We start from the raw sequence: 26,540 nt of genomic DNA, 5'->3' as shown, positions 1-26,540 counted from the left end.
GGATGGATTTGTTTTCCAATGATAAGGTTAAAGCAAGTGAAGATTAATATATTTGAAGCATATCTTTGGTGTTAGGGCTTGTGCTACAGAATTCTCTCTTAATATGACATGATTGTCAGCTGGTTATTCTTTATCCTCATCAGGGCAGTTCAGTTCTTCCATAAAAGAAATCCTCCCACATGAATGGAGGGAAAGTGTGTTTTTCTAAGATGTTTTCTCTTTTCTTGGGATTTGTCTCTGTGTTGGGGCCAAATCATATCCTTGACTTTGAGACAAAACATTTTATAGATTGGTACTGTTATAACTGGTGTATAGTGCTATGGCACAGCAGTGGCTCTGCCAAGAACCCGAGGGAAGAAGAACCTGGCTAAGGGATTCCGTTTGCTGCAGAAAAGGCTTACTGCCCCCTTTCCTGCTTACCAGCACGATCCTGTGGCTTACCTCCCAATATGGAATAGTGTATGCTCCGCCAAGTCCATGATATTTCTTTTACCTAGTGAAAGAGCCCAGTCCTTACTCCATGGGTTCATTTTAGTAATTGTGTGTAGTTCCAGTGAGTACCCTCTTTTCCTCCTGCACTGTAAATTCTTCCTCTTAAAGACCGAATTCTGAAAAAGAAGAATGGAAACAATTGCTTTTGCCCTAAAATTGAGAGAATGGGAATCTCTTAAGTAATTATAGGTTTTGTATAAACCTTATTAGCTGTTGGTTTTTACCAAGTACTTTGTACTAGGGGCTGTGGTTACTTGGGATTACTTGGGATTACAAGGATGAACATAGGCCTTCTATCACTAGGAAGACATCTTAATAGAGTAGAGGTGGGGTGAGGTAGTGGGAAAGAGCAGGAGCTTTATTATAAAGCAAATGAATCCTCACTCTGTGACCTTGGGCAAACTACTTACCTTTCTGGGCTTGGATTTCTCCATCTTTAAAAGGGGGCCTGTGAAGATACATTGTTCCTAAAGACTTAGCAGATGGCCTTATATCATAGTAAAGTATTCAGTAAATGATAGATTACTGAGGAGGGCTTTGGTAGATTCCCTTCTGGTAGGTCTTCTAAATCCATATACTGTTAGGCTGGAAAATCAAAATCTTTCTTTCCTTGTGTAGGTACTATTGTAAAGTTGGTCAGTTCTGTCTGAACTTCATGTTCTTTGACTAGGTTTTAAGGTGCTGAGACTTCTAGAGCCAGAAATTGGGAAGATTTGGATCATTTATTCACTATATGTATATGTATTGAGGGCTGCTAATGCAAAGTGCTGGGAGTATATGGTAAAACAGGACATCGTTGTTTGCTCTGATGGACCTTCCATTGTAGTGGGAACCTGACAGATACTAAACACATGCTTATGTAAATCATTAAAATCTTTTGAGATTTCAGTTATAGAATGTATGTGATTCAGTATTGACTGATTTGGGGGCCCTTGTTTTTCCCTGCTTTAGACTCTTTAGCTAAAGAGTAAGAATATGCTTCCTCTGTACTTTGGCAAACTGTTAGTGTGCAGTAGTTTGGGGGGTTCTGCTCCCGCCATGATCATAGATATTATTATATAAAATCGTAGGTAATGCCTACTTGTGGGTTCCAGGAAGCCAGTACTAGACACAAGTTGCTCCCTTTTGATGTGAATTATTAGTTTGATGAGGAATTTGAGATCATTTTAGACTTGTGGTGTCTAAACTTTTAGTAGCTACATAGTGTTCCAGTATATGGATAGTCAGTAATTTATTTAACCTCCTTTACTGATGGACAGTATGATTATCTTCAGTTTTTGCTGTTACAAATAGTAAGGCAGTGACTATCCTTCTACATATATTTTGGCAAACTTTTTAAAGTATGCTTGTAGGGTAAATTAAAGAGTTGATTGATCAAAAAGTATATTTAAAATTTTGGTAGATATTGTCAAATTCTTTTATCCATGAAGATTTTGATTTAGTAAGTCTGGGGTGGGACCAAACAATCTGTGTGTTTAATAGGTTCCTTAGGTAATTTTGATTTTGATGCAGCCAAGTTTGAGAACATATATTGCAGGATCAGAAAGATGTCAAGGTTCTCTACAGCTAAGGAGTATAGTCCATGTACTCTGGAAAAGATCAGGCATTTTGAATATCTAGGGAAGAGTAAACATCCTTTTTGGTGATTGATCAGTAAAAGCCTATCTGTCTCTAGTAGCAGTTGCTAGAAATGGCCCATCTTTAGAGAAGCAGGGATACAAATATTTATCTGGAATACTTTAAGTATCGTTGACATGTAATGTAGGAGAAAATAGCCTAAAAATTGTAAGGACTTGAGTTGGAACATCTTCCCCTTATTAACCATATAATCTTGGGCAAATTGATGAATTTTAATCTTTATACAAGGATAACGATATCTTCCTTTCAGGTTTGTTGCAAAGAGTAAAGGGGGAGTAACATAACATTTATTGAGTACCTTTTGTCTTCTGATATTTTGTGGGTATCCCTGTCATGGCAGTTTGTCATTTAGTTGTGACTGGTGATTCACTTGGTTATCTTCCCGTTAGACTTCCCACGTCTTGTGGTTGTATATTCCCAGTCCCTAGCACAGGCTTGGGACTTCATGCATTGTTTTTTGTTGTTGTTGTTTGTTTGTTTGTTTGTTTTTTCTTCTCGAATGATGTGTGCTAAGCATTCTGCAAATAGATTTTCTACTTTAATTTTCACAGGTGTCTCAAGAGGTAACTGTTACTTCTAACTTAAGATCACTTAGAATGGCTGAGCCCAAATTGAAAACCCTGCATATATGATTTCAAACTAAAGTTTATGCTCTTTTCTTTTTTTTCAGCTTCTAGTAACCACTTTACTTTATTTTTAAATACAAATAATTTTTTAAAAATATAATTTATTTTCAAATTGGTTTCCATACAACACCTGGTGCTCATCCCAACAAGTGCCCTCACCATGCCCATCACCCACTTTCCCCTCTCCCCCTATCAACCCTTAGTTTGTTCTCAGTCCTTAAGAGTCTCTTATGGTTTCCCTCTCTCCCTCTGTAACTTTTTCCCCCCCTTCCCTTTCCCCATGGTCTTCTGTTAAGTTTCTCAAGATCCACATATGAGTGAAAACATATGGTGTCTTTCTCTGCCTGACTTATTTCACTTAGCATAATACCCTCCAGTTCCATCCACATTGTTGCAGATGGCTAGATTTCATTCTTTCTCATTGCCAAGTAGTATTCCATTGTATACATAAACCACATCTTTATCCATTCATCAGTTGATGCTCTTTTCATCAATTCACTTTGTTGAGATAATACTATAAAGCACTTTGGAAAATTTGAAATATTGTTCAAAGGTAGGATTATTTTTGTAATTTTAATAAAATTTTTTCTTTTGAGGTATAATTGACATATAACATTATATTAGTTTCAGGTGTACAGCATGATTCACTATCTGTATGCATTGTGAAATGATCACCACAGTAAGTCTAGTCAACATCCATCACCATTCATAGTTATAAATTTTTTTCTTTTTTTGTAAGGATTAATAACGTAATTTTAAAGATTATTAGAGTGATACAAACATTGCTTTCTCCTATGCTCAATATTGCCTTTCAGTTTTGCTTTCTTGAGTGCTTGGTGTAGTAAATCTGCCTTGTCTATAAGAATATAAGTAGTTACTTCCTCCCAGAAGTGATTTTTTTCCATATTTCCCCTGCCAATAATTCTTTTTTTTTTTTTTTTTTGGTGAACTTTTTGGTATTTATTAATGCATGAGTTGAAGATGGTTTATAGTAGTTGCAGCAGGATTTTGGCAGTGTTGGGAGTTTTATTTTTAAAAAAAATTTTTTTTTCAATGTTTATTTATTTTTGGGACAGAGAGAGACAGAGTATGAACGGGGGAGGGGCAGAGAGAGAGGGAGAGACAGAATCGGAAACAGGCTCCAGGCTCTGAGCCATCAGCCCAGAGTCTGACGCGGGGCTCGAACTCACAGACCGCGAGATCGTGACCTGGCTGAAGTCGGATGCTCAACCGACTGCGCCACCCAGGCACCCCTATGTTGGGAGTTTTAGTAACCAGTAGAAGTAGTATTTGTCTTCCTATCTGGTCTTTATCTTCATTTTCTCTTTCATTAGCAGCCATGTGTGGATCTCATCAGGACACAGGTCATGGAGTTCGATGTCATCACATTCAGTCCTGGCTGTTGGATATCTATGTTTTGTTTGTTTGTTTGTTTGTTTGTTTATTTATTTATTTATTTATTTATTGGATATCTATGTTTTATAGGACAGGACTATATTGCTTAAAGGTGTAGAAATCCTGGGATAAAATACCACCTCATAAATCATTTTTTTGGTGTATATACACACATGTGTATATAAGGGGCTTTTTCACTTCAGAATTAGATTGTTAGGTTGTTTTGAATATTTACTCACAAGTTGAGTTTGGGAGAAAAAGGAAAAGTGTCCTCACGCTCTGCCTCTGCCCCTTATGTCTTCATAAAATTCACAAAGTTGCAAAACAGGAATAGCATACATCAAGAAGTGTGGCAATAGGAAGAAACATTTGGTTTTACTCGTTATAGTTTTGTTGAAAAGGAATTTTCCAGGAACTTAATTTTGTGTTCTATTTTATTTTGCAGGCTATATAGTTATACTTGTCAACATTTTATATACATCAGTTTATTTTTAAATTAAATTAAGTTAATTAATGTGTGTGTGTGTGTGTGTGTGTGTGTGTGTGTGAGAAGCCACTTTGGGCTGGTTTCCTCTCTCCCTCATACCTCGTAAGGTTGAAGTGGGGGAGAGAGGCAGACAGCATCATGGATTCACTCTTAGGCAGTTGATGAGTTTAAGTTTAGTCTTTGCCTCAGTGCATGTAATTCTGCCTTGGGGGCTCATGTCTATTTAACTAGCTCTTTAAACCATGTGGATTTGTGTTGGAAAATTCATCTGATTTCTTTCTTGATCTTTGTCAAGCCTGGTTTGAACCCTGGGAACACAGTTGCAGCCTTTGATGCCTTATTATTTTCAGATGGAGGTTTTATTCTTTAGGGTTCACTAAGATGAGCTTTGGAGAGAAGCTCTGAACAGGAAGATTTATGACCTGCAGGGACTTAGGCTGTAGGGTTGAAGAACTAGAAAAATCCTTTCTTTGTTAGTACTAGTTGTTGAATGATAATTCATGGGGTGTCATCATCCTGTTTTATTATGTGGCATTTATTTATGATGTGACTTTTAATGTCTTATTTGGAAATTGATAACTAAATATTCTCACATGAACTATCTTTGTAAAAATGTGTCAGGGTCTATGGTGGCAACAAAATCTAAGGTATAATTCATAAGTTACATATCTTATATACTGTAAAACTTTTCTCTTTTAGGCGTATGGATCAGGCTGTGATATTGTTATTTTGGCAAGTGACTTTGAATGTGTGCAGATCATTCCTGGTGCTAAGCATGGAAACATCCAAGTCAGCTGTGTGGAGTGTTCTAACCAACATGGAAGAGTAAGGGATTTAATTACCTTATTAAATGCCATCTTTTAATGCATTCTTATCCTTTTATACAAGGCTTGTTTACAATTTCTTATTAATACACCTTGCTTAGATGGTTGTTGACAGGAGTGGATAAAGTGATAGGATGTATACAAATGGTAAGGGGCCATTAAGCTGATAATGAGATGATTATTCTGCAGGTGTACACTGTCTTGAAAGTTCTGTAGGCCTTACAGTCCTGTGCATACTGATGTTCTGCTAGTTGATAATTCTAGCAACTGTTAAGCCAGTAGTAGGGAAGTAAGTAAACTTTTGTCTGCATAGCATCCCTTATCTTGCCCAAATCACAGCAACATTAAATTTTTATAAAGAAATCTGGCTAGTTGTTAGTGTCTAATATAATATTTGTCATGTAACAGCAGCTTTGTAGAGCTTCTGTTAATTTAATGAAAGTTTATTCATTAATTGAAGAATCTTAAGGTTCATTCATTCAGACTCTAAAACAGAGGGTTTATTTTAAAGTAGTTTGCATCTCACATATACCTCTCCCCCAAAATACACATCAAACATGATATACATCAAATTTTGGTTGTATGTGAAGTAAATGTAGCATATTCAGTCTATATTCTGTAGCATATTCAGTCTATATTCTAACAGCTCAGTAAGGCCAGTGTTGCGTAGAAGAGTTCAGTATCTCCACAGTAGAAAAACGAGACTTTTCCTGTAATAATTATAATGATTTAAATAGTCTTAGTGTTCTAGCAATTGTTTTTTACTGAGAAATAACACATTTTAACAAGGATATGTTAAATCAGAATTTTCATGGTGATAAATAGTAATGATGCAAATTTATGCCAAGTAACAAATTATTATTACATTATTTCTAGCGTCCCACCTTGCTGCTTGTATCAAGCTTTAGTATTTGTGTAAATGTGGCACAATATGGCAATCCAGTGATGTAATTGACCTAGTATTGAAACACTGAATTTCCTGGTGTTTTTTGACACTTGTTTCCTGCTTTTCTGATTTTTATCCTGTTTTTTTCCCCCACTAAGCGTTGCTTACTCTTAGAAAACACTGAGAGTGCCAGATTTCTTTCATTAATTTTTCATTGTTCATTTCCTTAAACCAAGTAGGGTATCTTTAAACCTGCTTGGAGTTGTATGATAGTTCTCCCAGATGAATTTTAGTAAATTATTTATGGGCTGGTAATGATCACAATAAATTATCTGGGAGCAAAGTTTCCTTTCATATATAGGACCTTAGTGTTCATAACCCTGTTTCCACTTTTCCTTACCTGGTTGAAGATAAAGAAGGCAAAAATGACACCTTCGATTTATTGTTTTTTTATTGCCATCTTCTTTTATTTCCTTTATTGCCAGACCTTTTGGTGATAGCTTTGTCATTTATGACTATGTTAGCCAATTATAATCATTCATTCATCAGCTGACAAGTTGAATGTGATCATTCCTAACAGTTTTTGCCTTGGTGTTTACCTCGGGTGGGCATTTGAAGTAGCTTCCTCCCTACCATTGTAGATTAAGAGCTTTTTCGTGGAAAGAGTGTTAGATATTAAGTGACAGTTAAAATCACTTTTTGGTGTGAGAGAGCCCTGAGATGACAGTAGACATTTTTTGACTGGCCTTTAAAAAATATATATACCTAATTTAGTGTTCTAGGTGTCAGCAAGAATGGTTTTTGGTCTGTTCCCTGTAGTTGATTCCCTCTTGCCAAGAGGAGGGTGAACTGGGAATTGGCTGTCAAGGAATTATTCGAAAAACGAACAAATCAGGAGACTATAGATGCTAGAGAGGATGTGGAGAAATGGGAACCCTCTTGCACTGTTGGTGGGAATGCAAACTGGTGCAGCCGCTCTGGAAAACAGTGTGGAGGTTCCTCAAAAAATTAAAACTAGATCTACCCTATGACCCAGCAATAGCACTGCTAGGAATTTACCCAAGGGATACAAGAGTGCTGATGCATAGGGGCACTTGTACCCCCAATGTTCATAGCAGCACTCTCAACAATAGCCAAATTATGGAAAGAGCCTAAATGTCCATCAACTGATGAATGAATAAAGAAATTGTGGTTTATATACACAATGGAATACTATGTGGCAATGAGAAAAATGAAATATGGCCTTTTGTAGCAACATGGATGGAACCGGAGAGTGTTATGCTAAGTGAAGTAAGTCTTAGAGAGAAAGACAGATACCATATGTTTTCACTCTTAGGTGGATCCTGAGAAACTTAACAGAAGACCATGGGGGAGGGGAAGAAAAAAAAAAAAAGGTTAGAGAGGGAGGGAGCCAAAGCATAAGAGACTCTTAAAAACTGAGAACAAACTGAGGGTTGATGGGGGGAGAGGGAGGGGAGGGTGGGTGATGGGTATTGAGGAGAGCACCTTTTGGGATGAGCACTGGGTGTTGTATGGAAACCAATTTGACAATAAATTTCATATTAAAAAAAATCATCTCTACCAGGCTCTGGTAGCTTCCAGGAACAGAGGATTTATGTCCCTTTTTATCAGGTATGTGACCTGGAACCCAGATCTCTATCTTAAATCCGATGGAGATGTCTACATCAGCTCTTTCTCTTCCACTTGCAGTGGAGTCTCTGATCTCTCCTTAGTCCATTTTCTCTATTCCTTTTTCTAGATGATTTTCCCCATTGAATTTTTTTTTGTTTCATAGTATAATTAATGTCATTTTATTTGATGTCTCTTGAATACCTGTTTAATACTCTTTGATATCTTTTTCTGCTTCTCATGGTTTTTATATTATTTTTCACTGGATTATAAAATTTCTGGAAAATGTGCCATTGAAATGCTATCTTTGTTAATAAAGTTATTCCTATGTTAAAAAAATTCTTACAGAAAAGGATGATTTCTTTGAATACTTCAACCTTGTATTTGATGTGTAAAGTAAAGCCTGATGAATTTTTGACAACAGAGAAGGGATTCTTAAATCCAATTCTTTTCCAGTTATATTTATGGGATGGAATAAATCATGAATACTGTATTGGGATTGTATTATATGTAATTAGCTTATACATTATTGTGAAAAGGATGTTGTCTTTATTTTCTTTTCCTAAATGTTAATGCTTTGTTCATTTCTTTTTAGATTGCAGCTTCGTATGGTAATGCTGTTTGTATTTTTGAGCCCTTGGGCATAAATTCTCATAAGAGAAATTGTGTAAGTATTCAGTGGTAGTAGAAGTTTTTTAGAGTTAAGTTTAGAATCCAGTTGATAGCAGTAAAGAGTGCCTTACAAGAGCTAGTGCTGAATGTGGTCTGGAGTACCCATCTGAAGTTGGTCTGGTGCTTTTGATGGTAAGATCTTCTACATTCACTAGAGATATACCCCTAGACCTTTTAGAAACCCAGTTTTCTATAATATTGCTAATTGATATTTACCTTGTTAATTGTAATCTACCTTAGTTGAACTACTATTTTTTCTTGTCTAGATTGCTGGAGTAGTCTCTGATATGTTTTATATCCTTCTCTTCTCTTTTCTCAACACAGCAGGTCATGACACACTTCTCCACCTAAAACTCCCTATTTCTCTCAGACACAAAGCCAAAAAGCCTTACAATAGACTCTATAGTCTTTTTTCCCTCTAGTACTCACTTAACACCTCTCAGAGCTCGACTCCTACTATTTTTGTCCTCTAATGTTACTCTAGCCACACTGGCATTTTTATTCTTTGAACAGTTACTTTCCCATCTTAGGTCTTTGCATTGTTTTTTCTCTTGTCTGGAATGTTTTTCTTTCTCTGGGTAACTCCAAGGTCAGCTCCTTCAGATCCTGTAAGTATTTTCTCAATAATACCTTCCCATTGGGGATCCACCCATTTTTAAAATTGCCAATTTTAAAACAAAACCACTTTTATTTTAACCCCTCATCCTTCTATTTTAAACTTTTTTCCCACAGCATTTATCTTGTTTGTTATTTACTGTTTAGAATGTAAGCTCCATGAGGGTATGGAGCTTTGTTTCTTTTGTTCACTGGTGCATCTGAAGTACTTAGAACAAGACCTGGAACACAATAGGTGCTTCTAAATACTTGTTGAGTGAAGGAGTTAGGAGCTTAGGTAAACTCACTAATCAGCTAAATGGTCTAGCATATCACATTGAGAACCAACCATTCAAATTCATTCTAGGTGCTATATTTTATTTTACTTAAAATTCACAGGGGCGTCTGGGTGGCTCGGTCAGTTAAGCATCTGACTCTTGATTTCGGCTCAGGTCATGATCTCATGGGTTTGTGAGTTTGAGCCTTGCATCCAAATCTGCATTGATGGTGTGGAGTCTGCTCGAGATTCTCTCTCTCCCTCTCTTCCCCTCTCCCCCCACCAATAAATAAATACACTTAAATATAAATATAAATAAATATATGTATATATTTATAAATATATATAATTATTTTTAGATAATGAAATTCAGGTTTTGCAGTTATTTTAAAATTCTGGCTCTGGATGGTCATGATACCTTGAATGAAGTATTTGTTAAGTATTTAAAAAGTATCATACAGAGAGAGGGAATTTCTGTTTATTAAATTATTACTACTTGCCAAGCAGTTGATGTATAACTTGCCTAAGGTGACGTGGCTTTACATGCACTATACTTTACAAAAGGACATTTTGTATTTATGTACTACAAAGAAATATCTCAACTTTTTTTCACTTACTGTATTTCATGGCAAAGGCCTTTGACTTTTACACTTTAAATCTTTCTATCTTTTAGAATGAAAATAGAAAAAAGACTGGAAATTAGTCAAATAAATATAATACACATAATATAGATTTGTGGATTGTATATATTGTGTGGTTCAAATTTGTTGACTTTGGGAGATACATCTAGTTTTATTTTAGATGTTGAGTCCATAAGATTATGATAATTTTCACTTCTTTCTAACGTGCATTTGTTTTCACAAACATGTATTGAGTGTCTGCATATGTTCCAGCCATTACAGCACTCAAGACACAAAGCTTATTATGGCATAATTCCTGCCTTGAAGAGCTGGAGTTTACTAGGAGATTCAGACACATGCATATGGCCACTGTTAAAATGGGATGTAAAGGGTACCATGGCTGCTGCTGGGATGTCAGCAGAGGTGGTGATTTAGCTGGATATAGATGTAAGCATGGGAGCTTGCAGTTGGAGAAGAGAGAAAAAGCATGTCCTACATCTGAGAATGTGTTTATAGACATGGAAGGAAGCCTGAGAGAACATGCTTTGGGCATGGCAAGCAGCTTGATGTGGTAGAGTAAATAATAAGTAACTATTGGAAGTTATTTTAGGAGCAATATTTTCAAAATAATAGTGAAATATTTACATCTTTGTTTTAGATCATAAAGTCTTGAGGTGAATAAAATGATAAAATGGTAATATTTGTGGATATTACTTTAAAAACATATGTTTCTTTTTTCTTTCTATATGTTTCAGCAACTCAAGTGTCAGTGGCTTAAAACGGGGCAGTTTTTTTTGAGTTCTGTGACATACAATTTAGCATGGGACCCTCAAGGTATTTAGTGATTATATTTAGAAATTATAAAGAGTAAATGTTCATTTAGAAATGTCTGATTACAATGTAATATAGTTTCTCATAATAAAATGGTCAGTGTAGAATATTTTCTTTTTGTTAATGAGTGTATTTTTTTTTTCTTCTTGGTATACACTGCTTTGTACAGTGCTTAATTTGCTTTGAGTTCTGTGCTTTTATTCCCTGCCTTTGAGTGTTTTATTCTAGGAAACAGTGATGATTTGTTTCCTTAGTTAACACTTACACTGTGTTTAATAAGAAATAAACTCAGAAATAAAACGGCCAAAAAAACCCCCTATCTCATTTTTTTTGTGTGTTTTAGGAAATTTTCTCTTTAAATTTGAAAGATTAGAAACCCCTAATGATAATGGCCATTGCCCCTCTTTACATTCATGATTAATAAGGTTAATTTTGTAGAAAAACAAATTTCATTAATCTTTAGTTCTGTTTTATATCCTGAGAACATTCTATGTTTACATATCAGAGTGTTTTGCGTTTGTTTTGTTATTGTACTTTTGCTTTTTTTGTTTTGTTTTGTTTTTAAGATTTACCTGATACACAGTAGCTCTTTGCCAGTAAGCTTTTCTTTTTTGTTGTCAAGTTTCACCTGAGACTTACCCTTTCTTGTGTAGTGGATTCTTAGAACTTTGAAATGGATATGTCTTGGTTTTCACAGAATAGTTTATAAACCTAAATATAAGCCCACATGTGCAATTCTTTCTCCAGATAAGCCATGCGTATTCATTAGAACTTTCTTTAATTTTCAGATAACAGATTGTTGACAGCAACCGATTCTATTCAGTTGTGGGCTCCTCCAGGAGGTGACATTCTGGAAGAGGAGGAAGAAATTGATAATAAAATTCCTCCAGTTTTAAATGATTGGAAGTGCATCTGGCAGTGCAAGTTAGTGTCTAACTCTGTTGTTCTCATTAATTAAAAAAACCAGTCATCCTAAAATATGTTCCCTTGCACAGTGATCTCTGTTTTTTGATAGTACCATTACATTTAGAAGCCTAGAAAGTGGACTTCTTCTAACCCAAACCCATATTAACCTTTAGTCTGTGTTACAGTTGATTGGTTAAAAAAAGGACAAAAATATTTTTCGAGTTACAACATCAGAACTTGGGAATTACTTCTTAATGGATGAGATGTAGATAGGGATGGGGAAGAGGAAGATGTGATACAAGTTGCCAGCTACTCTTAAGTGGAAGAATGGCTATACCACTGACAGTATGGATTATGTGCAGGGACCCACTTAGCCAGGGGAGATGGGTGAGCCCAGTTTTTAACTTGTTATATTTTGGACATTCATGGGGCAGGTAGGTGGAGATGTCTTGTATGCATGTTGATTGCATTCTTCTTTGGGTCTCCAAAGTCAACTTTGGATTGGTTTTCATAATTAATTTGTATTTTAAGGGAGGTGAAAACACTCTTGTTCTGATATGTTATGAAAATCTTGTTTTGACCATTTATATATACAGTGTTCCAGATTTTAAAAATGCGGACTGGAGAGTGTGATGCTAAGTGAAATAAGCCATACAGAGAAAGACAGATACCATATGGTTTCACTCTTATGTGGATCCTGAGAAACTTAACAGGAACCCATGGGGGAGGGGAAGGAAAAAAAAAAAAAAAGAGGTTAGAGTGGGAGAGAGCCAAAGCATAAGAGACTGTTGAGAACTGAGAACAAACTAAGGGTTGATGGGGGGTGGGAGGGAGGAGAGGGTGGGTGATGGGTATTGAGGAGGGCACCTTTTGGGATGAGCACTGGGTGTTGTATGGAAACCAATTTGATAATAAATTTCATATATAAATAAAAAAAAAATGCGGACTGGTTAACTTTTTTTTTTTTTTTTTTTTTTTTTAGAACCTCAGTGTCTGTACATTTGATGGAATGGTCCCCTGATGGTGAATATTTTGCTACTGCTGGAAAGGTAAAGGACCAAATAAAACATAAACAAAAGAAATAAAAAAACAAAAAAAATGTTCCTTTTTCATTGTCATTTTCAGTTTTCTCATCTGAGAAAAATCGGGGTAATCATACTCTGCAAAGCTGGCCTCAGAAATAGTGATAGTATTAATGGGAGATCTGGTATGCTCCCTGTAGGTAGTAGGCACTTGGAAAATAAGTGTTATTTGACTTTGTTTAAAATTTACATTTTACAAAATTAATTTTTATGTTTAAAGAATAGCATATGTATGTAATTTAAGAAGTGAAATAGTACTACTAGATTCACAATGGAAAGAATTACTCCTTTCATCCCATTCTTATTCCTGTGTCCTGAGGGAGTTACTTGTCAAATTGCGTGTTTTGGTATTTCCTTTCATGTTTCTAAGTAACTTGCTAATGTTCCCATTTCTTGATTTTTTTTTTTCCTTTTAGTTTTATGTATCCTCTCTTGTCTTCTTCCTGTGGAATCTGAGACTTCAGTCCACTGGCTGATGTCCCCCATCCCCATCTCTACTTTTGCCTCATATACACATTGACTTCCCTTCCTCCTGTCTTGCTGATGTAGATATCTCATAACATTTGGGTAAATATTCACATTGCTAAGATTGTGTAAAATGCTCTTCACAGAATAATTACTTTGGAGTTACTAGTAACTTTGTTTTACTGTTTGCTTCATTTTGTATATACCTAATTCACCCCCAAACCTCTGGCAGTCTTTGGATCTCCTCTTGCTATAATCCCACATAGGAGTTACCCTGGAAACTTTTTTGCCCCCACTCTGGCTTAGTTGCTCTCCAAGCCTAAAATAGCAGAGCTGTCATTTTTGAATTTTATGAACCTTAGGAGATTCTGTTTGCCCTGTTTCTTAGCATCATTTATCTTCTTCCCTTGCCTGATAGGGATACTCTTTAGTAGATTCCTGAAAAGGGTGAATGGGAAAAAAAATTTGAAGGTATTGCAAGCCTAAAGAGTTCTTTTTTTATGCTTGATTTGGCTAGGACTAGAATTGTGTTGAAAATTTTCTCTCAGGGTTATGTCCTGGTTCTGTTGCTTTCTAGCTACCAGTGTTGCTATTTGAGAAGTACAGTGCCATTAGGACTGCCCTCCCTGCCCATCTCCACCTTATAGAGGTTTTAAGAATCTTCTGGTGTTTTGGGGTGCCTGAGTGGCTCAGTCAGTTAAGCATCTGACTTCGGCTCAGGTCATGATCTCATGGTTTGTGAGTTCGAGCCCCACACTAGACTCTGAACTGACAGCATGTATCCTGCTTGGGATTCTCTCTCCTCCTCTCTCTGCCCCTCCTCTCCTTGCTCTCCATCTCTCTTTCTCAAAAATAAGTAAATACACATTGAAAAAAACCCACAGGATAAAGTTTAATTGTATTTAATTGTTGTATTATATATAACTTTTATATATATAACTTTTTATATGTATATAACTTTTTATATATATATACATATATACACGTATATGTGTATATATACATACATATATACATATACTTATACATACATATATATGTGTATATATATTTTATATATGTATAACTTTTTTTATATGTATAACTTTTATATTACACTAAAACACAAGAATAGGTTTTCCAAGAACACCAGAGTTTATCCTTTTTAGTTCATCTCTAGTTGTAGAACACTCTCAACTGTTTTGTGGCTGAATAATTAGTTGATCCAGAGATAGTTGCTCAACAGGTGACCTTATAGACAGGAAGACTGCACAATATTATTGACAGAGAGACTGCAATCATGTGCAGTTCAGTAGTTACCTAATAACAATTTCAAAGTAGTAAGGTGTGTAAAAACTATTTTGAGATATTTACAGCAAATGTCATGTAATCTTAAAACATCCGTGATTTCTGTTAGAGACAGAGTCATAGGTACCACTAATACCACTTTGGTCTGTCGCTTTTATTTGTAAGTGAACTTTAGCATTTCCTTCAGTTAGCAGTTATGAAAATAGAGAAGTAATTGTTTTTCACCACTCTAGTTCATGGTAACTCTGAGTCTTAGTTGTCTTGGTTTCTCAAGAAGCAGATTCTGAGACAAGGATTCAAATATAAGTAATTCATGTGGGAAATGATCACCAAGAAATATACTGGATTTAAGGCAGGGAAGTGAAGGGGCTGAATAAAGGGTATGCTATCATGCAAGTGACTAACAAGTTGGGATCTCTGGGTAACTCTGGGAGCTGGTGTTCCTCACAACATCGTGTTCCTCACACATGTTCTTCATATGTATCAGTTGTTGGTTGGGCGCTGGTTATGGTATGGCAGTAGTTCTCAGCACTCAAAAACAAGTCCTAGGAAACTTCAGGCAGAGATACGTAGATGCCATAAGTTAGAAGTTGCACACTAAAATGGTAAGGCATGAGAGCATACAGGGTGTATCAAAAATATCTTTATATCTTACATTCTATCAACAGGCTCCTGGGGTTAGAGGACCTCAAAGAACCTGTGCCCTAAAATCTGGACATTTTGTGTTTTTGTTTTCCACATTTATGTCTAAAATCTATGTGGAATCATTTTTAGATACGATTTAAGGAAGAGGTTGATTTTTTTCTATATTGTTACCCAGTTGTCCAGCACACTATTGAAAAGCCTCTTCTTTCTCCATTGCTCTGTAATGCCACTTTTGTCATAGATTTCAATGTCCATATTTGTGTGGGTCTGTGTCTGGGTTATTTTCTCTAGTCCATTGGTCTTTTGTTGCACCAGCGTCACTTGTCTTAATTGCTGTAGCTTTTGAATTGTTTTGATATCTGGTAGAACAAGTCCTCCTATCTTGTTCTTCTTCTTAAAGATGGTCTTATGTTTTCTTGGTCCTTTGTATGTTCAAATTAGTGTTTGGGTAAATACTCAATAGTGAAATTACTGGATCATATGATACTTCTGTTTTTAAGTTTTTGAGGCACCTCCATACTGTTTTCCACAGTGGCTCCATCAGTTTACATTCCCACCACCAGTGCACGAGGCTTCCTTTTTTCCCACATCCTTGCCAAGGCCCTTGGTATTTTCATGTAAATTTTAGGATGAGCCTGAAAAATTTAAAAAAACAAACAAAAAAACTTCTTTTGATTTCGATTGGTATTGCATTGACTCTATAGGTCAGTTTGGGGAGAATTGATATCTTTACAATTGAGTGTCCATCATGAATGCAACATATCCCTTCATTTATTTTAGAATTTTTAATTTTTCTTAGTATTCTTTTATATTTTATGTAGAGGCCCTAAACATTTATTAGATTCATTCCTAAATATTTGATATTTTTTGATATTGCTATAAATGGCATCATAATATAAATTTAATTTTATAGTTGTGAATGGTAGATAGAAATGAAATTAATTTTTTATATTGGTTTTAAACCTAGCAAATGTTACTGATAAAGTCACTGATTCTATTAAATCCTCTGTAGATCTTTCGTTTTTCTCTGTACATAATTATCTGTGAATATTGAGAGTTTATTTCATCCTTTCTAAATCTCAAATGTTTTTTATCTTTTCCTTTTTTTTACTACAGTATGTAGGACCTCTAGTATAATGTTGAATAAAATTAGTGAGAGTAGATATCTTTTTCTTACTCCCAATTTCAAGAGGATACCTTTCACTGTGTTACCTTTGATTATGATGTTTACTGTAGGTGTTCTTTCTCGGCTAAAGGACATTTCCTTATTTATAGTTTGTTAGAATTTTTTTTTTTTTTAAATCACAAATGATGTTGAATCTTAGGAAATATTTTCCCTGAATCTATTGAGATTATAATTTTTTTCTTTTTACTATTTTTTTTTTAAAATGGTTTTAATGTTTATTTATTTATTTATTTTTATTTTATTTTTTAAAATTTTTTTTTCAACGTTTTTATTTATTTTTTTTTGGGACAGAGAGAGACAGAGCATGAACGGGGGAGGGGCAGAGAGAGAGGGAGACACAGAATCGGAAACAGGCTCCAGGCTCTGAGCCATCAGCCCAGAGCCTGACGCGGGGCTCGAACTCACGGACCGCGAGATCGTGACCTGGCTGAAGCCGGACGCTTAACCGACTGCGCCACCCAGGCGCCCCTTAATGTTTATTTTTGAGAGAGCGAGAGAAAGAGAGAGAGAGAGAGAGAGAGAGAGAGAGAGAGAGAGAGAGAGAATGAGTGGGGGAGGGGCAGAGAAAGAGGAAGACACAGAATCTGAAGCAGGCTCTGGGCTGTCAGCACAGAGCCTGATGCGGGGCTCAAACCCACAAACTGTGAGATCATGACCTGATGCTCAACTTACTGAGCCACCAGGCGCCCCATCTTTTTTTTACTCTTTTAATAAGATAAATAGGTGGGCTTATTTTCAAGTATTAAATAAGCCTTGTGTTTCTAGAATAACCCTAAATTGATTATAATGTATTATTCTTGCTGGATTTGGTTTGCTAATATTTTCTTCAAGATTTATGAGATCTATCTGTGTGTTAGAGTAAGATCACGTTGGTATATGTTATGGACTGAACATGGCCCCCCAACCCCCATTCATATGTTAAACCCTACCCCCCAATGTGATGGGATTTGGCTATGAGGCTTTTGAAAGGTACTTACTGTTAGATGAGGTGTGATGAGCATATCATCTCATATAGGAATAGTGAGTACTTTTATAAGAAGAGACACCAGAGAGCTTGTTTTCCTTCTGTGACATGAATACATAGCAAGAAAGTAGTTGTCTGCAAGCCGGAAAGAGAGGTCCACCAACTTGATCATTCTGGCAGCCACATCTCAGCCTCCAGCCCTCAGAACTGTGAGAAAATACATTTGTTTAAGCCACTCAGTCTATGGTATTTTGTTATGTCAGTCCAAGCTCATCAATACAGCATAGCATGCCAGACATGCTATAATCTTGTCCATTCTGAAACAAGTAAACAACAGTACCAAAACTTTCTCTTGACCTTCTCTCAGCTTTTGCCACATTTCTTTGTCCCCCTTATAACACCTTCAGAGAGTTGCTTATAGTTGCTGTCTCCAAGTTTTTCTCTTCATTCTCTCTTCTGAAAGAGTCATTAGTGAATTCCTGTTACCAAATCCTGTGGTTAGTGCTTACTTACCCTAATGGCATGAATTAACACAGTTGGTTACTTCCTCACCCTTGAACACTTTCTTCAGTTTACTTTCAGGACACCATACACTCTCTTGATTTGCTTTTTAACTCTCTGACTGCCCCTCATTAGTTTGTTGGGATCACCTTTTCTTCCCTACTTTAAAATTTTGAAGTACCCTACGGCTTATTTCTTAGACCTCTCCTCTGACCATACTCACTCCCTTGGTGATCTCATCTTATCTCATGGCTTTAAGTGCATTTAGATTTGTATCTTTTGCCTGTAACTCTCCCCTGAGCTCCAGGCTAATTGTATGTGCATGTATGTGTGTATGTATGTGCACACACACTACACACATGTATACACACACTATACACACATGTACACATACACACACACTACACACATACATAAAACTAAATTTTTTAAGTTTTAATTAAAAAAAATACATCAGATGATATACATGCCAAAATACATGTTTTAAGGAAAACCTAAGTGGATACAATAGTGCCATTAATTGTATTTGAAAGAGGGTAATAGGAAAACATGCTTCAAATGCAGGATAGCATGCACAACACTACCCAAGCTGATGTCAGGGCAGTGACTATCTGGGAATATTACAAAGCTGCTTTTCAGTGTAAATCTAGAGTAGCTCTCTGATCACACTGAATTTGTCCTCCATTAAATCATCATGATGGCTTCATCTACAACAGACTTGTTAAATCAAAGGAATGACTAGCCTTACTAATCATTTGTGAGTATATTGTAACCCTAAGAAATATGAGTAACAAAAAGAACAAATCTGTGGGTATGGCCATTTTTTCATGGTCAAGTTTTTTTTGTTTTTTTGTTTTTTTTCAACGTTTATTTATTTTTGGGACAGAGAGAGACAGCGCATGAACGGGGGAGGGGCAGAGAGAGAGGGAGACACAGAATCGGAAACAGGCTCCAGGCTCCGAGCCATCAGCCCAGAGCCTGACGCGGGGCTCGAACTCCCGGACCGCGAGATCGTGACCTGGCTGAAGTCGGACGCTTAACCGACCGCGCCACCCAGGCGCCCTCATGGTCAAGTTTTAGGAGTAGTGGAATGCTAGTTTTTAAAGATGAAAGCTTTAAAGGTGACTGCCTAGTTTTAGAGATCAAAGGCAAAAATTATATTCTTTTTTTTTAAAGTAGGCTTCATGCCCAGTGCAGAGCCCAATATGGGGCCTGAACTCATGACCCTGAGATCAAGACCTGAGCTGAGATTAAGAGTTAGACACAACCAATGGAGCCACCTAGGCGCCCCTATTCTTTTTCAAATTATTTTTCCAGTGATTCTGATGTTTTCCTTTTATTAACCTTGTTTTTCAGACATTATGGAAAACTCTTCTTGCATCTCTACATTCTACACAGAAATATTAAATTTAGTTTTTTTTTTAATTTGTAGGTGATTGAATTGGCTTGTCAAGTTTTTCAGTGTTTGTTGTTTTTTATTTTAGAGTGTGTGTGTGTGTGTGTGTGTGTGTGTGTGTGTGTGTGAGTGAATGGGGGAGAGGGGCAGAGGAAGAGAAAAAGAGAATCCCAAGCAGGCTCCACACTCAGCCCAGAGCCCGATGAGGGACTGAATCCCATGACCCTGAGATCATGACCTGAGCCAAAATCAAGAATCAGATGCCCCATGATGTACTTTTTTTTTTTTTTTTTTAGAGTTTATTTATTTATTTTGAGAGAGAACAGGGGACTGGCAGAGAGAGGGAGACAGAGACAGAGAGAGAGAGAGAGAGAGAAAGAGAGAGAGAGGGAATCTCAAGCAGGCTCTGCACTGCAGGGCTCAAACTCACCGCGAGATCGCTACCTGAGCCAAAGTTGGATGGTTAACCAACTGAGCCACCCAGGCACTCCAGTGCTCTGTTTAAATATCACTTTTTTTAAGGAAACCTCCCAGACCAGGTCAAGTCTCTCAAGTATATACTCTTACAGTATGCTTTTAATTTGTAGCACTTATAATTTTATTAAAACAATAATTTGTATCTGTTGTTTTTTTTAAAGAAGTCTCCATGCCTACTGTGAGGCTTGAACTCAACAACCCTGAGATCAAGACCTGAGCTGAGCTGAGATCAAGAGTTTGACCCTTAATTGACTGAGCCATCCAAGCGCCCCAACAATAATTTGTATCTTTATTTACCGTTGTCTTCCCTTCTGGAGTATAAGCTCTGTACAACTAGCAATTATATTTTGTTGTCTCCTATCTCTTCCTTACCTTCTCCTAACTATATCCCCATCAGTTTATTTATTTTTTTATTATTTTTTTTTATTCCCATCAGTTTATACAGTGCCCGCATTGAGTAAAGATTTATTGTTTGAGTGAATCAAGTGACCATTTTGTAGTATATAAGCAGTTAATAGCATATCATTATCCATTTATATGTTACAGACTAATTTTGTTTTTAAGGCTGAAACAGTCTGAAAGCTATTGAATTTTCTTAGAGTAAAATTTAGCTCTTTAGCAGATCTGTATCTGGACATGATCACATGAAATATAAGTCTTATAAAATATATTAAAATGCATGTAATTGGATTCAATTAAGAATAGTATATTAATGTAAATTACAAGATGTCTATCTTCTCTAAGTCTACCTTCTACCCTCTAGGTCCATCTGTGTTGTTGCAGATATCAAGATTTCATTCTTTTTTATGGCTGAGTAGTATTTCTGTCTGTGTGTGTGTACACACCATATCTTTTTTTATCCATTCATCTTTTGATGGACATTTAGGTTGCTTCTATATCTTGGTGATTGTAAATAATGCTGCAGTAAATACAGCATTGTATATATCTTTCAAATTAGTGCTTTTGTTTTCTTTGGTTAAATGCCCATCAGTGAAATTACTGGATTGTATGGTAATTCTATATTTAATATTTTGAGGAACATCCGTAATGTTTTCCAAAGTGGCTGCACCAATTTGCATTTCCACCAAAAGTGCACGAGGGTTCCTTTTTCTGCACATCCTCACCAACACTTGTTATTTCTTGTGTTTTTGATTTTAGCCATTCTGACAAGTGTGAAGTGATATTGTGGTTTTGACATGCATTTCGTGATGACTAGTGTTAAGCATTTTTTTCATGTGTCTGTTGGCCATCTGTATGTCTTCTTTGCAAAAATGTCTATACGTGTCCTCTGCCCATTTTTTAAATTGGATTATTTGTGTGGTTTTTGTGTGTGTGTGTGTGTGTGTGTGTGTGTGTGTGTGTGTGTTGTATAAGTTCTTTATATGTTTTGGATATTAAACCCTTACCAGATAAATCATTTGCATATATCATTCAGTAGGTTGCCTTTTTGTTTTGTTGATGGTTTTCTTCACTGTATAAAATCTTTTTATTTTGGTATAGCCCCAATAGTTTCATTTAGCTTTTGTTTCCCTTGTTTCAGGAGACAAATCAAGAAAATGTTTCAGTGGCTTATGTCAAAGAAATTACTGCCTGTTTTCTTCTAGGAGTTTTACAGTTTCAGGTCTCACATTTAGGTCTTTAATCCATTTTGAGTTTATTTTTGTATATGGTGTAAGAAAGTGGTCCAGTTTCATTCTTTTGCATGTAGTTGTCCAGCTTTTCTAGCCCTGTTTGTTGAAGAGATGGTCTTCTTTCCATTGTATATTTTTGCCACTTTTGTCATAGATTAATTGACCATATAATCATGGATTTATTTCTGGGCTCTCTATTCTGTTCCATTGATCTATGTGTCTCTTTTTGTGACAGTACCATACTGTTTTGATTACTACAGCTTTGTAATATATCTTGAAATCTGGGATTGTGATACTTCCACCTTTCTCATTTGTTTTCAAGATTGCTCTGGCTATTTGGAGTCTTTGTGGTTCCATACAAATTTGAGAATTATTTGTTCTTGTTCTATGAAAATGTTGGTAATATTTTGATAGGGATTGTATTGAATCCGTAGATTGCTTTGGATACTATGGACATTTTAACAACATTAATTCTTCCAGCCCATGAGCATGGAATATCTTTCCATTTGTTTGTGTCACCTTCAAAATTTTTATAATTTTTAGAGTACAGGTATTTCACCTCCCTGGTTAAGTTTAATTTTATTCTTTTTGGTACAGTTGTAAATGGGATTGTTTTCTTAATTTCTCTTTCTGCTACCTCATTATTAGTGTATGGAAATGGAACAGGATTCTGTGTATTCATTTTGCATACTGTGATTTTACTGAATCCATTCATCAGTTCTAGTAGTTTTTGGTAGAATCTTTAGGGTTTTCTGTAGACAGTATCAGATCATCTGCAAATGGTGAAAATTTTCATTTATTTCTTACCAATTTGGATACCTTTTATTTCTTTTTCTTTTATTGCTTTGGCTAGGACTTACAGTATTATGTTGAATAAAAGTGAGAGTGCGGGGCGCCTGGGTGGCGCAGTCGGTTAAGCGTCCGACTTCAGCCAGGTCACGATCTCGCGGTCCGTGAGTTCGAGCCCCGCGTCAGGCTCTGGGCTGATGGCTCAGAGCCTGGAGCCTGTTTCCGATTCTGTGTCTCCCTCTCTCTCTGCCCCTCCCCCGTTCATGCTCTGTCTCTCTCTGTCCCAAAAATAAATAAACGTTGAAAAAAAAAAAATTTAAAAAAAAAAAAAGTGAGAGTGGATATTCTTGTCTTGTTCTCTTAGAGGAAGGTCTCTCAGTTTTTCAACATTGAGTAGGATGTTAGCTGTGAGTTTTTTCATAGGTAGCCTTTATTTTGTTAAGGTATGTTCCCTCTAAGCCTACTTTGTTGAGGGGTTTCATCATGATTGCATGTTGTACTCTGTCAAATGCTTTTTGTACATCTATTGAGATTATATGGTTTTTATCCTTTTTCTTGTTAATGTGATGTATCATGTTGATTGATTTGTGAATACTGAACCACCCTTGCATCCCTGGAATACATCTCACTTGGTTGGGGTGAATGAGTTTTTAAAAGGATTCTTGGATTCGGTTTGGTAATATTTTGTTCAGGATTTTTGCATCTATATTCATCAGAGATATTGGCCTGTAGTTTTCTTTGTAGTGTCTTTATCTGGTTTTGGTTTCAGAGTAATGTTGGCTTCATAGAATGAATTTTCCTTCCTCTTTTATTTTTTGGAATAGTCCTTCATGTAATCTTAATGTTTCTGATTGTCTCTCTTTGCTTACTCATTGTGTTATGTTTGCCTCAGCTGTGTGTCACAACTTTGAGACTATTTTAGGATATATGATCTTTTGACGAGAGGGTCATGTGGTACATTAAAAACTATTAATGACCCGTGTAAGATGATCAGTATTCATTGTTTGAACATCTACTGAATTTGAACTCTCATCTCTAATGAATCCAAAAGATTCCTTTGTACTTCAGGCACAACTAATAAGACTAAAAGCACATCCTCTCAAATGGGACATCTAGATTTTATGCTCCTCAAAGGTGGTTCTGTTTGCATGCTCCATAATACTTAGTATCTTTTTCTTTGAATTTTTATTACAATAGCCTTAGCAGTTGATTATCATTTTTCCCCAAGTATTAGTCATGTTTTCTTTGCATTAAATTCTCCTAATTCTCCTAAGAGATAAGCATTCTGTAATTCTAATGGAAAGATAAGAATGCCTTACTGGTAAGGATCCTTTAGAGGTTAATAAAATGTGTCGTGGGTTTAAAAAGCTTATTTCCTCACATTTTTGAGAAGATACTACATCTATTTAAGATCTTCATGAAAAAAGAACAGAAACTAACTTTGTAATGTTGGCATTTCCCTCCCCCCCCACCCCCCATCTGTTCTGCTTCTGTTAATAAAGCCGAGTTTGTCTGACTTGATGAAACAGATGGTAACTGTGTGATCTACCACTAGAAGGCATTTTCCACCGCCTCTGCTACATATGACAGGGTTTCAGTTCAGGTGTTGTGGGACTCAAAATCAGGTACCTTGAGGATTTTTAATGTTTTTAGTATTTCAGTTCATTGAGTACTTTCTATTTTGGGGGGGGGAGGCTTAATAGTAATTTAACTTTTTATCTGAACTTTAAAGTCTTACTTGTTAAAGAGCTGTTTTTTCCCCCCACAATGTGTACCTGGTCAAATCTTCAGTTAAAGAATTGTTTGCTTTGCTTGATATGTATTTATTTAAATTTTTTAGGTTTATAAAGTTTATATTTGAACACTTTCTATAAGAGTAGGTTATTTTGTAAAATTTGAAAGTGGTTTAAAATACTATTTTCTTTGGAAACATTTTTTTTTTTAAATAGAGGATTAATGCTTTTGAGTAAAATACTGGGCTTTTTAAGGGCTTGGATTAGAATTTTTGATGAGGGTGATTTTGGCAGGAAGGAAAGCAGTAGGCTAGGGAATGTTTCCAGAAGGTTTTCTTCCTCTTGAAATTACTTCCCTGTTCTTAGATTCAGTGTTTTGGTTATTTAAGGATTGGCTTCTTGACCTTTTTTCCTTCTTTAAAATGGAATTATCTTTACTTTTTAAATGTGATAATGTATTGTAAAAAACATGCAGAGAAAATGAAAATCCTCTGCCAAATAGTCCTACCTTAAATTAAAAAGTTCACTGTTTTCTATTCAGTATATATTCTTTCAGACTTTTTGTTTCTTTGTAAGCCACATGGAAGTATGTGTGCATATACACACATACTCAAATTAGGTCATATTCTTTAAATTGTCTTTTTCACTTAACGTATAAGATTGCTGTGTCAATGCACAGCAATTCTTTTTAAAGGTGACATAATTTCCCATTATATTAATGAATATGTGTTTTAACTTAACCAGATAACTATTAATGAACATTAAATAGTTCTGTTTTTTCTATTGCTATTAAATATGAGCATCCTTGTACATAAATCTTGTCCTGTTGTTTCCTTTTTACAATTAACTTTACTGAAATATAGTTAAGATAAAATGTATATTTTATGTGTACAGTTCAGTGCGTCTTGACAGATTTATGTACTTTGTCAAGATTGCTTTTGCTATTCAAGGTCTTTCGTAGTTCCATATATATTTTAGGATTTATTGTTCTAGTTCTGTGAAAAATACTGTTGGTATTTTGATAAGGATTGCATTGAATCTATAGATTGCTTTGAGTAGTGTAGACATTTTTACAATATTAATTCTTCCAGTGTATGAATACAGTGTTATCTTTCCATTTGTTTATATCTTCTTTGATTTCTTTCATCAGGGTCTTCTAGTTTTCAGTGTATAGTTCTTTCACCTCTTTGGTTAAATATATTCCTAGGTATTTTATTATTTTTGATTCAGTAGTAAATGGGATTGTTTTCTTAATTTCTTTTTTACTATTTTGTTATTAGTGTATAGAAATGCATCAGATTTCTCTATATTGATTTTGTATCCTCCAACTTTATGGAATTCATTTAGTAGGTATGATAGGTTTTTGGTGGAATTTTTAGGGTTTTTTATATGTAGTATGTCATTTGCAAATACAAACAGTTATACTTCAAAATGCCTTTTCTTTCCTTTCTCTTGTCTGATTACTATGGCTAGGACTTCCAGTACTGTGGTGAATGATAATGGTGAGAGTGGACATTTTTGTTTTGTTTCTGATCTTAGGAGAAAGGTTTTAGCTTTTTACCATTGAGTTTGATGTTAGTTGTGGGTTTGTTATATATGGCTTTTATAATGTTGAGGTATGTTCACTCTATACTACTTTGTTTAGTTTTTATCAAGAATGGATGTTTGTCAGATGTTTTCTCTGCATCAGTTAAGATGATCTTAGGAACTTTATCCTTCATTTTGTTAATGTAATATGTCATGCTGATTGATTTGCATAAATTTAACCATCCGTGCATCCTGGAATAAATCCTACTTAATTGTGGTGAATTTTAATTTTTTATAAATTTTAATTTATTTTAGAATTGGTTTGCTAAGATTTTGTTGAGGATTTTTGCATCTACATTCATAAGGATTATGATGTAACCTATAATTTTTTTTGCCAGAATTGTATAACTATTTTATTTTTGTTTTTATTTTTATGTTTATTTTCCTTCCCTTCCCTTCCCTTCCCTTCCCTTCCCTTCCCTTCCCTTCCCTTCCCTTCCCTTCCCTTCCCCTCCCTTCCCCTCCCCTCCCCTCCCCTCCCCTCCCCTCCCCTCCCCTCCCCTCCCCCCCCTCCCCCCCCTCCCCCCCCTCCCCCCCTCCCCTCCCCTCCCCTCCCCTCCCCTCCCCTTCCCTTCCCTTCGTGTGTGTGTGTGTGTGTGTGTCTTTGTGTCTGGTTGTGGTATCAGGGTAATGCTGGCCTCATAGAATGAATTTAGAAGGATTTCTCCCTCTTCTATTTTTTGGAATACTTTAGAAGGATAGGTATTAACTCTTCTTTAAATATTTGGTAGAATTCACTTGTGAAGCCATCAGGTACTGGACTTTTGTTTATTGGCAGTTTTTGATTACCAGTTCAACTTGATTGCTACTAATTGGTCTGTTCAGATTTTCTATGTCTTTATGATTCAGTTTTGGGAGATTGATGTTTGTAGGAATTTATCCATTTTTTTCTAAGTTCAGTTTGTTGGCATATAGTTTTC

The 26,540-nt window shown here is 35.8% G+C and overlaps 1 protein-coding gene across 5 annotated transcripts in view; it reads left to right on the top strand.

Moving 5' to 3' along the window:
- The window catches only part of DMXL2 (Dmx like 2), a 153,457-nt gene that overhangs the window by 25,187 nt on the left and 101,730 nt on the right, over positions 1–26,540 (top strand). For 4 of the 5 annotated variants that reach the window (XM_086710686.1, XM_025919826.2, XM_025919824.2 and 1 more), the window contains exons 2-6: positions 5,338–5,463; positions 8,573–8,644; positions 10,896–10,974; positions 11,760–11,895; positions 12,860–12,926. In XM_086710686.1, coding sequence (XP_086566812.1) covers positions 5,338–5,463; positions 8,573–8,644; positions 10,896–10,974; positions 11,760–11,895; positions 12,860–12,926 — 480 coding nt within the window. Of the gene's footprint in view, positions 1–5,337; positions 5,464–8,572; positions 8,645–10,895; positions 10,975–11,759; positions 11,896–12,859; positions 12,927–23,807; positions 23,926–26,540 lie in introns of those variants that run through there. The other variant, XM_086710687.1, reaches the window with a different exon arrangement.

The sequence above is a fragment of the Puma concolor genome, chromosome B3 (assembly GCF_028749965.1).
Source record: "Puma concolor isolate L17-30 chromosome B3, mPumCon1.1.hap2, whole genome shotgun sequence".
Taxonomy (NCBI): Eukaryota; Metazoa; Chordata; class Mammalia; order Carnivora; family Felidae; genus Puma; species Puma concolor.
The sequence above is the reverse complement of the archived record's forward strand: the minus strand, read 5'-3'. Positions and strand labels throughout refer to the sequence as shown.